Source organism: Rhipicephalus sanguineus, chromosome 8, assembly GCF_013339695.2.
Source record: "Rhipicephalus sanguineus isolate Rsan-2018 chromosome 8, BIME_Rsan_1.4, whole genome shotgun sequence".
Taxonomy (NCBI): Eukaryota; Metazoa; Arthropoda; class Arachnida; order Ixodida; family Ixodidae; genus Rhipicephalus; species Rhipicephalus sanguineus.
The window spans coordinates 10,145,954-10,158,094 of record NC_051183.1 but is presented as its reverse complement, the minus strand read 5'-3'; the positions used below and the strand labels follow the sequence as shown (position 1 = coordinate 10,158,094).

The following is a 12,141-nucleotide window of genomic DNA, read 5'->3' as shown; positions in this document are numbered from 1 at the left end:
GAACGACCTGCAAGCACACCACGCCGGCTCTTGACAACACACAGACAGCCGTGTCCCACGAAGGTTCGTTTTCACTGGAAAGCACGACGTGCCTGTCACGAATACGTAACAACGGGGAGCGTTTTTCGAAGAGAGCAAACTAGAACAAACGCAGCGACAACACATCCGCAACGTCGCACGCGGTGTTCAACAACAGCGGCACACCCGATGCCGGCCGCCGCCGACATCACAACGTACTAGCACTCGGAAAAAAAGAAAGCGCACGAGGGAAAGCTTGATCAACGTGGGTCACCGCACACATGACATTCCGTAATTACTCAAACGAGTCTCCTACAACCCGCCGAAGAAACAACTTGAAACAACACAACGCAAAACAAAAATGGCGCAGAGCAGGACCGCGCCTCGAACGCGATCGGGAACGATCGCAGGAGACAAACCTTACCACCGCACGTCTCATACAAAATTCCAATAAATAGTAATCAGAAATTAAATCGTTAAGACGTGACTCACGTTTATCTTGGTGACCTCCTGGCGCATTTTACTTGGTCCATCGTGAAATTCGCTTCGGGATAAAGCAAGGTGAACTACTAGAGATATGACTAGTCTAGTGGATTGATGAAAAAAAAAGCAGTTATGAGAGACAGCATTGAAGCAGAATGTTAAATGGTGGTGGAGGGGTGTTAAATTGTGTAATTTGTCTTATGCTTCTGAGTAAGGCGTAGATGATCCAAATAGCTCTTTCTTTGCTACTAAATCTTACGAAAATGACTGGTTTGCATGGTGACCACTTCAAATCGGTTTGCTGTTGAGTCGCCATTGGCGAGTGTGGACACAAAGGCCAACAAAGGCAGCTGTGCAATCCAACTTTGTTTAGCACAACAAGCATTGAACAAGCATGGTACGGACGTACGGACCCAGGGCCAGAGAAACTACACGTTTGTTTGTGCTCCGACAAATGTCGGCTCAGTTTTCCCAGTGCTGGTCCTCTCCTCTCGAAGGTGGCGTAAAACTAATGTCGCTCTGAAGGGAGGGCTTCCACAACTCGTTCCTCCACGGCTGCGGCACGTGATTAGTTTTTTTGAAAAAACGCGTGGAGCCATCGTTGGTATCAACTCTGTACTAAAACTGACTGTATATCAAGGCCCCAAATTCAAATTTTCATGTATTTGTTTTCTGAAGAGGCCCACAAAGCACCGCCAATAACAATTCTGCATGGCTCCACAAAAAGGACAAACAGGGTGCGGCTGCGAGCGCTCGTTCGGTGGCCACTCCGAACATTTGCGTCTCCGAGATCAAAGCAATGCGGAGGCAGGGTCCGCCGTTGTGTTGGCGTCACTACCGAAAGTAACGTCGGCTGCGAGCGCTCCTTGTGGAGACTACACTGAACTACGAGGGTCCTCTTGCTCGCTTATAAACCTTATCATACCCCAATCCACGCTTACTCTACAAAACCGACTTTTCGTGCTTTTCGCGCTTGGCCAGTGGTCAGAACGACGGTCCGCCCGCGTTATCAACGCGATCAGCCAGCCGCGAGTGGTGGATGATAAGAATAGCATAGAATATGGCATTGGAATCTGAAATAGCATCGTTCCGCGATTGCACCCCTGCAACGCATGGGAATGAAGCCAGCATGGGAATGATGGGTAGTACACGGATTTGTCTAAAATTTGTTCTTTCGGCTCCATTTGGCTCCGTGTCGCCTGTATCCGCTTTGTCGCAAAACGAAGTTGAGCAAGAGTCAGCAGTTACACTTCACAACTTTACCCTTTTTAGCCTCAGATATTGAAATCTGGCCACGAAGTTCACAACGGCCCATTCTTTTACCCTAAAGGAAACCAAAACACAGCAGTAAACAAAGCCACAAGTGCGTTCGAAGCCTGCAAGTACGAAGACGAGGCAAATCCGTGTACTACCCATCATTCCCATGGTGGCTGAACGATCACAGCGCCAAAGTCCCCTCTAGTTAATTTTAGGAAACTCTATGCCCCACCCAAGCAACACAAGCGCTCTGTTATTGCTCAGTGTTCCTTGCGCCGGTAAACACGGAATTCCAACCTAGTAGCCTCGACTAGACTGCAGAACAAGTTATTTTTTCATTTCTGCCCTTTCTCTCTGTACATCACAGAATTCTTGTTAGGCACGACATTCATCCAGTAATTTTTCATAATCATCTGTGGTGCTCGGGGACCTCTACTAGATTGCGGAGGGGCGAACCCATTCTGCGAACGAGAGTTTTTAGTTGAAAAATATTCTTGGAGGGAAGCCAGTTTAGATTACGTTTAACGCAAAGTGTTGTGCTCATTTAAAGCACAACAAACTATTCAATTCCCATTCACCATTCTGAATGTTGCTAAAAGCAATCGAGAATGCGGTTCTGTCCTGTGAAGGTTGCAACGAACTACTCTCAACTTGCAATAGTACATATGTGTTTCCAAATTGATGAAAGTGTTGTGCAATATTACCCCACAGACATTCCACATGGTAGAAGTGCGTTTGCTGACATCCATGGCCCATGGGACCATTCTGTATACATTTATATATTTTGCAATATCGGTGTGAAATAAATAACATACATAACCTGCGATCTTCCTTCTGTGTAGCGTTTTGTGTAGCGTGTGTTGTGTAGCATGCAATGATTTCAATTCCTCCACCACACTATATCTGGTCATGCACCCATGTGTGTATAATGGGCATAGATGCATTTATTAAGATATCAGTCATAAGTATCCCACATGTCACACTAGAACTACCTTGCTGCAGATAGTGGGTAACCATCAGCAAGAACATTGTAATTGTGCTGCTTTGATAAAATCGTGGTACTACTTTATTAGTGCAGAGGTTTTACACTTGATCTATACCCACAAACTGTAATACCTCCCTTCTTTACTGGCTATTGGTTATAAGAGTAAGTAATTGAAAAATAAACAAGTAATTGCACACACTGCTTCAGGAAGGAAAAAGAAGACCACAAGTGCAATTTGTGTAGAGACCTTTATGCAACGTGCTTGTATGATGTATCAAAAGAATACGAAAAACAAAATACAGGCAAGAGGTTACAGAACACATGACATTCTAACATACATACTCTCTAACAAGTTTTGCTCAAAATGCCACGGCTGAAAATGCACAGCACAGGGATGTGTAGAGACGTCGGAAATTGTTCCCTCGTGTGGCTTTTTTTCTGGATTGTCCTTAGCCGCTCCGTGCCACTTGTACAGAGTAAGGAATGTAGAGTTACAGTCTCACTAATCACCGGAGCAACGCTCTAACACGCTGGCTACATTAAGAAATGCCAAAAGGGGTCAGCTGCATTGTAGGAAAAAAGAATCACATCTGCAACGTGGAATGCCGTAAAAGAGAACTGGGCATCTTGGTTTCGATGCACAACCGCAAATGGCACAAACGACACAGGACAACAAAATGGGTAAGCTCAGAGAGACAACTCTGCAAAAGTGAACTTGATTTTAAGGTGACGCATTTTTTGGCTAGGTCAGCAAAAGCTTGCGCCCTGCTGGCATCCGCAGAAATCGTGTTTGAAAAGGACATGACCTCTCCCACCAGAGCTCACGCTGGCGCCAACAACTGCTGCAGCAACTACCTGCAGCCACAGCACAGAAGCACCCCTCTATTAACAAGAACCCAGCCGAAAGAAACACATCTGTCTTCTCATCTCGTAAGAATACGCCTAAGGATCAACTTTTTTCTATAAGAACTTGGAGCTACAATAGTGCAGTAATCTAAAGTTCTGTCTACCTGTTACATTGTGTCTGGTTCATTCAAATTCGTTCGCTTGATGGCTATCTTACAGGGTTTGCATACAACAAAATCATACGACCGATAGTAACAACAGAGGAGGCAAGAAAACACAAGTGCATTTCTGAAACTACTCCCTCAACACCCATCTAAAATTTGTGCCATCTCTCGCTCAATCTCTGCCAATGAGCCCAAGATGCTCTCATGAACAATACTAGTGTTAGGCATGTTTATATTGTTAAACTTTTGTGTGTCCCATCTGTTTGATGACCTGTGTCGTTTGCCCAGTTTACAAGTACGGAATGCAGTTGTAGGCAAGAGGCAATAAAAGGGTGGATGTCAAAAGAACACTGCTTATTGTAGAGTTTCATGCAATTACCCTAGGAGTGCCAGAATGACTGAACACTTGTGGGAAGGCTGAACAGGGTCACATTTGTTCGTTGTTCACATAGACTGCAGCAGTGCGCCGTCCCTGCAGTTTTTCCATTGGTCGCCAGTGCTCCTCTTGCACAATACAAACCCCCTTTCTAGGCCTCGCATTATGGTGCAAGACACTGGTTTTCTGCGGTAGCCGGCAACCCAAAGAAATGACAGACCAGCAAGAGAATGTTGAGGAAAAAGATGCAATCTAACCTACACAGAGAGTTCAAGCTGCTCCCTGATCCTCGCTTCTGTGCAGCACGTGCAGTTTTGGTGGCAAAGAAGGTCGTAGTCTTATTACTAACAAACTACAACATGTTCAATCTACAATGCCCCGCCCTCTCACAGGTCATCTTCGTTGGATTCAGTTGGTTGATTGCACGTCAGACTCTATTTACTGTGAAGCACACCCAACATTTGCTACCGGCTCATGCAGAGCTAGCATAACTCAGCTGCCATAGCAATGCAAAAATGAAAAGACTCGCCCATTAAAACCTTTCAAGGAATCGCAATAAGCTCAGGTTTTCTAAAGGCCATCACTTATTGGCCGCCTATTCAAACTTTACTTCAGTCAAATGTTTTAGCTTGTCGTTTATGGTCGACTGCAATGGGATAAGTGCATTGTGTCAATACACACGCTGCTGCTTGGCTGAAAGAATGGTCATGGTAGAAGATAGAATGCTGTTTTCACTCTTTTACTGCCAGCCAGACTAAGCAGATTGATGACGCGTACTGAATGACATCAATGTCCAGTTGGCTTTCGCGTCACTTTTCACCCAAGCTGTCTGCACATGTCTGAGAAATATGACGATCAAAACTGATAACGATGCTCGACTAACACCTTGCAGCAATGACTTGAGGCCATCAGGTATAATCTTGATGCAGCTTGAAGCCACCAAGACTGAGCAGATTTGTCACTACCACGTATACTGGAACAAAGTAGATAAGCCATTAGGCAGTGATTGGCGTCACAAATCGTGAACTTAAGTAGAAAAAGTCAGAAGAAATATGTCACAGGCAAGAACTTGTTCGCATTGCATGTAATCATACAACAACAAAATCTGTGGGCACGATTCTTGTGAAGCCTCTCACTGCTGAGCTATTCTGCATGGGCCGGTGTCTAGAACTCGCTAGTGAGCATGTGTACAGAATGTAACAGCCGTCTCTGCAGTGCTGCAAAAGAATCTCTTCAACCACAGCTGAAGATCAAGCGCAACCAGCACAACCAAAGAGAGGGACGGACGGCTGGGGATTCTCGTGCAACACCCTAGATAGACAACTGCACATGTGCACTGCGCACGTGTAGTGGGCTTAAATGGCAAACATGTGCTTGTATCCCAAACACACAGTGTAACGGCAACACCTCGCATCACTTTTCGTGTAGTTCATTTCACTCGCAGACAGCTAGGAAAGTCGAAAGGGAGTGCATTGGTGCTATTCAACCAGTCACGAAGTCACTTGCTGGCGAACCGTTCTACTCGTGCATTTCACTTCGACTAATTGTGCAAACGTGGCAACAGCTGTCGGGCACAGAAATGCTGCAACAGCCAGTACAGATAAACTATTAAAAGTACTCTTTCAAATTTTCCTCAGTGCTTTGGTAACAGCTACTATAGAAAGGAAACTGAAGACCAAGGTTCTGATTTTTTTTAATTTGGTGCTTAAATTGCAGTGCTGATGTCACCACATCACGTGCAAGTGGCATAACCATCTCCGATACAGTGGATGGAATAGAATGGTTTGCTTCAAAATTTCAACCATATCGGCTCGCTTATAGTGAAACAACCACATCTGACGGCTATGACGCATGCTGCAAATTGGGAACACCTTGGCATACTCTGTATCAGAGCTTACTGCAGTGCGCACTTCTACTGAATAGACATACACAGTGTCAATATTTGGGAATGTCTGCCGTAAGCGCTCCAGGCCATCCTTATTCTTCACTGAAATTTCCTTTTCCCGAGTACGCTCCCCTGTCGGCAAAAGCCGCACGTTAGTATATATGCATACTGACAGTACTAACAGTATGGGTGCATACTGACATGGTATTTTGCTGTAACCGTAAGGCAAGACTTGGCACCAAACACTGTAATACCCTGTCGGCACCTCTGTGAAAACAGGCTCAAAAAGAACCCCTCAGTCATGGTGCCAGAGGTACAGCAGAAAGAAAGAAAGAAAGCGTTTCCACAGGAATTGAGCACATGAGAAGAAGCGGTCAGTTAGGCTCTTTTGAGACAAAGTTGCCTACATTTGACACTGACCCTGTGCAGAGATTTTAAAACGGCCATTACTGAACCCTGTTTACATTTCTGAGTCTTTAAGTACTGTCGGCTGAAGAGTATTTGAGCATTAACTTGGTCCTGTTGCTTTGTAACTAAATCAAACCTACTCAACATAATCACAATTCTACGTGTTGCTTTCATAGCCTCAAACTGCTACCAAACTATTTTCCAAAACAAAAAGAAATAGAATATCAAAATAATTTGCCCATAGAGAGCATTCCTATGCAACAAATAAAATGAATTAATTGGAAACACTGAACAATTCATAAACCCAAACAAATTCTGCGAGGCATGTACAAAATACAACCGAAGCTCGAAGAAGAGTTTTTGATTAGTTGTATCAATTGCAAGAAAAATTCTTGTAACTCGCATTACTTGCAGGCCGTTGGATGTAATGCGCGACCATATCTTTACGTCAGATCATCTGACAGTGTTAGACTGTGATAAAGCAGGATGAAAGTGTTACAGATATAAATAGAGTCCAGAGGGTTACAGAAAGGTTAGCTTGTGTTCAGTACATATTCCTCTTAGCCCAGTTTGGGTGCATAGTTGCATTTCGTCCTCACACTGAATGCTGCCAAAGCTGACTTATGGTTTAAATGAGTGTAGTCCGTGGCCTTGGCAGCATCTTGTGTGCCCTAAGTGATATGTTAAAGGCATACTGACACGAAACACTTCGGTTGTCATTTTTTTTTTCCCGTCAAATGAAAGACCAAGCCCTTAACAGCCTAGAAACACTGTATGCTTTTCTTTTTCTCCTCGTAGACCGCTGAATTGAGTCCCCTTGTGAGTGCCAGCCTCATCATGTACTGGTAAGCGCGAGTGCACCCAAGAAAAGTGATCATAGTACGTTTTTAAAAGCCAGTTATGGTTCCTACTGTACTCTGATTAGAGTGTACTAGATAGGGGTAGTGGGACGAGGGAGAGCTGGCGGCAATGGCGCGCAGTGAAGCTCAAAGTACGGAAATTTTAACCTGCCGCGTGGTGGCGTTGCTGTGCCTTTCACCTGGCACTGGCGGCGCACATGCCGGGCGCAGTCAGTTGGAATGTTTGGCGCGCCTCGATATGTTCTGCTGAACTTCTTCGCGTTAGCGTCTTGAATTGAGCTGGCTGGTACATACTGAATATTGAACGAAGAAACAGCGCTAGAACAGGACGAAGACGAGAGGACACAAACACGGCGCTGACTAACAACCATATTCTATTGCGTTTTTGCACGTCAATATATACAGGGGAAAACACAATCAGTATACGCATCAAGGACCGTGAGCAGTCATCTGGTAGATCACTGTAGGAAATGTGATTGCGAACCACTTTTTAAAGATTGCGAAGTTCTAGGCACTTATGCAGAGCAACGCCAACGTGAAATCTTTGAGGCTTTTTGCATCCAGATAAGTGGAGACTATTGTGTCAGCGCAGCTTCGCTATCACTTCGCAAAAATGAAATGTATTTTTCAAAACGGTGATTTGGCAATGTTACAGCGTTATCTTGTTCCCCGATGTGTATACTGATTGTGTTTTCCCCGGTACATATTGACGTGCAAACGCAATAAAATATGGTTGTTAGTCAGCGCCGTGTTTGTGTCCTCTCGTCTTTGTCCTGTTCTAGCGCTGTTTCTTCGTTCAATATTCTTCGCATTATCGCGAAGGCCTGCTCCCCCACTGCTCCAGACCTAGTTAATTTTCTCGATTACCTGGGCAAATGGGAAGCCTGCAGCCCTGGAAAGACGGGATTTCTAAGTGACCCCACGGCGACAGGACTGAGAGTCACCATTGCCAGCACTCTCTCATTACTTCAATACCTTACAGAATCTCTTGGATTCAAGTACATATGGACTTCGCGTCTCTGTACCGACCCCATAGAGCACCACTTCGGTATTGCTCGACAGTCCAGTGGCTGTAACGCTCACCCGTCGCAAGAGCAGTTCCTGATCACTGTGAACTGCCTTTCATTCTACAAAAATATATTGCCAGAAGTGTTGGTGGTGCCAATGCAACTCCCGACATCATCAGTTCACTGCTTAATGCGCACGACAGCACACACCAAAGAAAGTCGATGACTTGCTCCTGCAAGGCAACTTGGATGAAGCACAGAAATGTTTGGTTTCAACCCCAGCTCCTTGCAGTCACCACTTGTCTTTAGTTGTGGAAAAGAGTGACTCACGACTGGTCTACTACATGGCAGGTTATATAGCCAGAAAATGGGTTTTGAAGTCTGGCTGTTCATCATGCAGAGACCTTCTTATAAATCCAAGTGAGGCAGCAGAGAATCGGCTCCCGTCAGGGTTCACAAAGCAGTGTGACTGGGGCGGTCTTCTATATCCATCAAAGGAGCTTTACATTTTCATCTCTACACTTGAGGACCTATTCACAGAATGTTTTAGTGTCAACAAGCTTCACACAAACAGCATATCCGATGTTGTGGCCCTTGTGAGCAAGAACTTTCTTCCTTCCAACACCGCGGGGCGCACAATTCACGGTGAATAATAATAATGTGTGGGGTTTAACATCCCAAAATCACGATATGATTATGAGAGACGCTGTAGTGGAGGGCTTCGGAAATTTGGGCCACCTGGGGTTCTTTAACGTGCACCTAAGTACACACCGCGGGCCTCAAACATTTTCGCCACAATTCACAGTGAGGAAATTAGTCTCAAAGTTGTTTCTTTTTATATTCTTACGTGCCTGCACGTTTTGGTTAAAGGCCTGAACAGTGCTAACAGCACTAAGCATCAGAGGGCCAAGCACCTTAAACTGAGCAGGACTGATGAAAATTGTGCGCAAATTCATGACCCTTCAACTCGCTCACGTGCATTTGTTGTTGATGTATGCGGTTGTAAATAAAATGTTCCTGCTTGTTTTAAAATGCAATAAGCAGTTTTGGCAAAGTGAATTGTTAAAAAGTACGCGGATTCACTTCAAAGACTGGATAAGAGCGCAGGTGCATCAGTAGGTTGGTAGGCGGCCGGCCCAGCGCGATTGCGGCGCCCAGGTGAAAGTCGCAGTGGCGCCATTTTCCGTCGTCGATACAAGTGGCCTCACCGGAGAGCTCGCCCTCACCCCACTACCCCTATCTAGTACACTCTAACTCTGATGTCACACCACAGTATGAGCTTCTCATCACGTGCTCGCGCAAGATGTGAAGTCTCCACGGCCGCTCCACTGCGTGCGTGGCTCCATTTGCAACACCCAAGCAACTATTTTGAATGCTTTTGGTGATGCACAAGCTGCCATATTGAATGTTTTAGTACCTGACGTCATCGCAACTAGCCATACTGCAGTGTGAAGTCACCAGAATTGACACTGTAGCCTGACGTCACAATAGTGTCGATGTCAGTAGGTGTGCCATAAGAAAATCGAAGTTAATGTAAAAAAAGATATCAGCGTTTACTTAGCTTCGCACTTGCTGAGAGACATCTCTGTATACAGGAGATTTGTATGACAGACTAAACTCACCTCCGAAAATTGATGTCAGTACCCCTTTAGAGGTTTCACCGCTGGCTAAGCATACAGACAAAAAGAAAAAAGCATCCTGGAAACAACAGGTCAGTATGTAAAGGTGGAGCTGGCTGAAACGTTTGATCACTTTACATGACAAATACTGCTTGGACTGTGCACTGCCTGGCTATCAAGAGGCAGTACATATGATAGAGCAAACCAGTCAGCAGGGCTCTTGCACAATGACAATACTGAATGCCACACTTCCAGATAAGCCGCTGGTGCATTTCTGCTCAAATCTTGCAGATAGGTAGCATTATGAAGCGAGTTCAGTTAAAAAACCATGCTTCTGACAGCCATGCGTTGATCCAGGGGAGATGTCTGAATGTTCCGATTCCCTAGAAATTTGTGCGTGGTGTGCTGTTCCACACATCACAGCTCGTAAAGAACTTACAAAGTCCCTTTTCCAAGGAGTTATTACGTTGTCGAAATACTAGATGGAATGTGAATTGATTTATTACTATAGTATTATTGATCGCAAGCATGCACACAATCATCATCGCCATTAATTGCCACCTCAAAATTGGATCCCTCCCCAGAAAAAAATGTGGATATGCATGTGCCCAGCATTGCTTGCCTGCGTTGTTGGCAAGAGTTGAACGCTCGTTTCACCACAGCAAGCAACAGAATGTGCCCCATTTAGTTGTGGCAAATTCAAAATAATTTGGTGGGCTTTCTGCAGACTTATGTACAGCTGCGAGCAATATGAAAGGAACACGAGTTCATGCTTAAGCAATAATTACTGGTCATGTGCACATATGAATACGCTGATTTGTAAAAGCTACTTTTCCACTTGAATGTTTATTGTTACGAAAACCTTTTGCACTTGATAAGTGCACTTAGTTACTACGGCCTTTTGAAGGCAATTTCAGTGTTCTCTTTCGTATTGTTCACAACTGTATGTTTCAATGTTTTTCCATTAATAAAGCAGGTGAGTAACGCTCGACAATATGATGAAACCAATCAAAAATGCTATTTGAGCACAGACAAGCCTACTGTTTAGCTGCAAGGGGTACCTACGCCTGCTATGCCAAGTAGACCCACTGCTGCGCCAGCGCCACAATGCTGAGGAGTTGCCGAGTGCTCTGGTTACAGGAGAGGCAGCCAAGGTGTTTACGGTGCCTGTCAGTGATCACGGCTATATTACGATTCATGCCCCATGTAGTGCCACGTGGGTGTACCACCAGCGAAGGTGACCGACTAAGAACACACCAGCGAGACTTCGTGACCGGTTGAGACGCACCACTGCTGCGAGCTTTCCTTGTGCGGTAAATGCACCTACACTCGAGGTCCCGCATAACCCGAAGGTAGCGTCATTTTCTTTTTCACCTCGCCACCATCCTCATCTCGGACCTTCCCTCTCAGTTCCTCTTTCACAACAGAGGCTGGCCGATAAAAGGGTTCGAAATTTGCGCTTCGGCAAGTTGTCGGCGATGTTACTGCCAACAGTAGTGAAGAGAGAGAGAGAGTAGTGAGAAAGCTGTAGGGAAGAAAACACCCAGAGCAGGAAATGGTGCCACCTCCAAATGCATACCGGGACCTTGCCTACGCTAGCCCTTTCACCCCCACCGGGGAAAAACGGAAACCGCGTCTGCAGAGGGTCAGAGACGCACACGACCGCACGTCGGGGACGACTCTTCCTCCCGTTGCACCGAGAGTCGCGACCGTGCGGGCGTGTGGTGGTGACTCTGCTGAGACTGCGACTGCTGCTGAGACTGCGCCGGAGTGGAAGGCGGGGCGGGCGCCGGTGGCTGCAGTCCTCGCTCGCGCCGGTACGCCTCCCAGCGTGAGTCGTCCGACTCGTGGCTCAGGTACCGCACCCCGACCTGGCTTTCCAGCTCGCGAACGTCGCACCATGTCTGGTAATCCTGCACACATTCACTTGTTTGTTTATCTTTATGCACTGCGGCACCCTCAGGTTATTGCGGGAGCGGTATAACCTTTCGCAACAAATATTATGATCTGCTATCCGTAATTTTTATTTATTTATTGTAATACTACAATTGACTGAAGGCACTGGTGTATGGAGCATGTTACAGAAGAGAAAAAAAAACAGGAATAATGATTACATGTCAAGAGTACACGTGGCACAGTAAACAATAGTGCAAAAATAATAGTACAAAGTAAACACTAGGCTTGTGCGAATAGTAAATTTTAGGTCCGAAGCGAATTCGAAGCGAATAGTGGT

General features: G+C 45.6%; 2 protein-coding genes across 5 annotated transcripts in view; both read right to left on the bottom strand.

The window, feature by feature from the left end:
* The window catches only part of LOC119401319 (fibrous sheath CABYR-binding protein), a 57,119-nt gene extending 56,538 nt beyond the window's left edge, over positions 1-581 (bottom strand). Inside the window, exon 1 of the mRNA XM_037668015.2 lies at positions 511-581. Within this exon, the coding sequence (XP_037523943.1) occupies positions 511-537 (27 nt within the window). The 5' untranslated portion in view covers positions 538-581. The remainder of the gene's footprint in view (positions 1-510) is intronic.
* Positions 582-2,972: 2,391 nt separating this feature from the next.
* The window catches only part of LOC119401320 (serine/threonine-protein kinase D1), a 58,307-nt gene continuing 49,138 nt past the window's right edge, over positions 2,973-12,141 (bottom strand). For 3 of the 4 annotated variants that reach the window (XM_037668019.2, XM_037668016.2, XM_037668017.2), the window contains one exon: positions 2,973-11,821. In XM_037668019.2, the coding sequence (XP_037523947.1) occupies positions 11,555-11,821 (267 nt within the window). In that variant the 3' untranslated portion in view covers positions 2,973-11,554. The remainder of the gene's footprint in view (positions 11,822-12,141) is intronic. The other variant, XR_007417314.1, reaches the window with a different exon arrangement.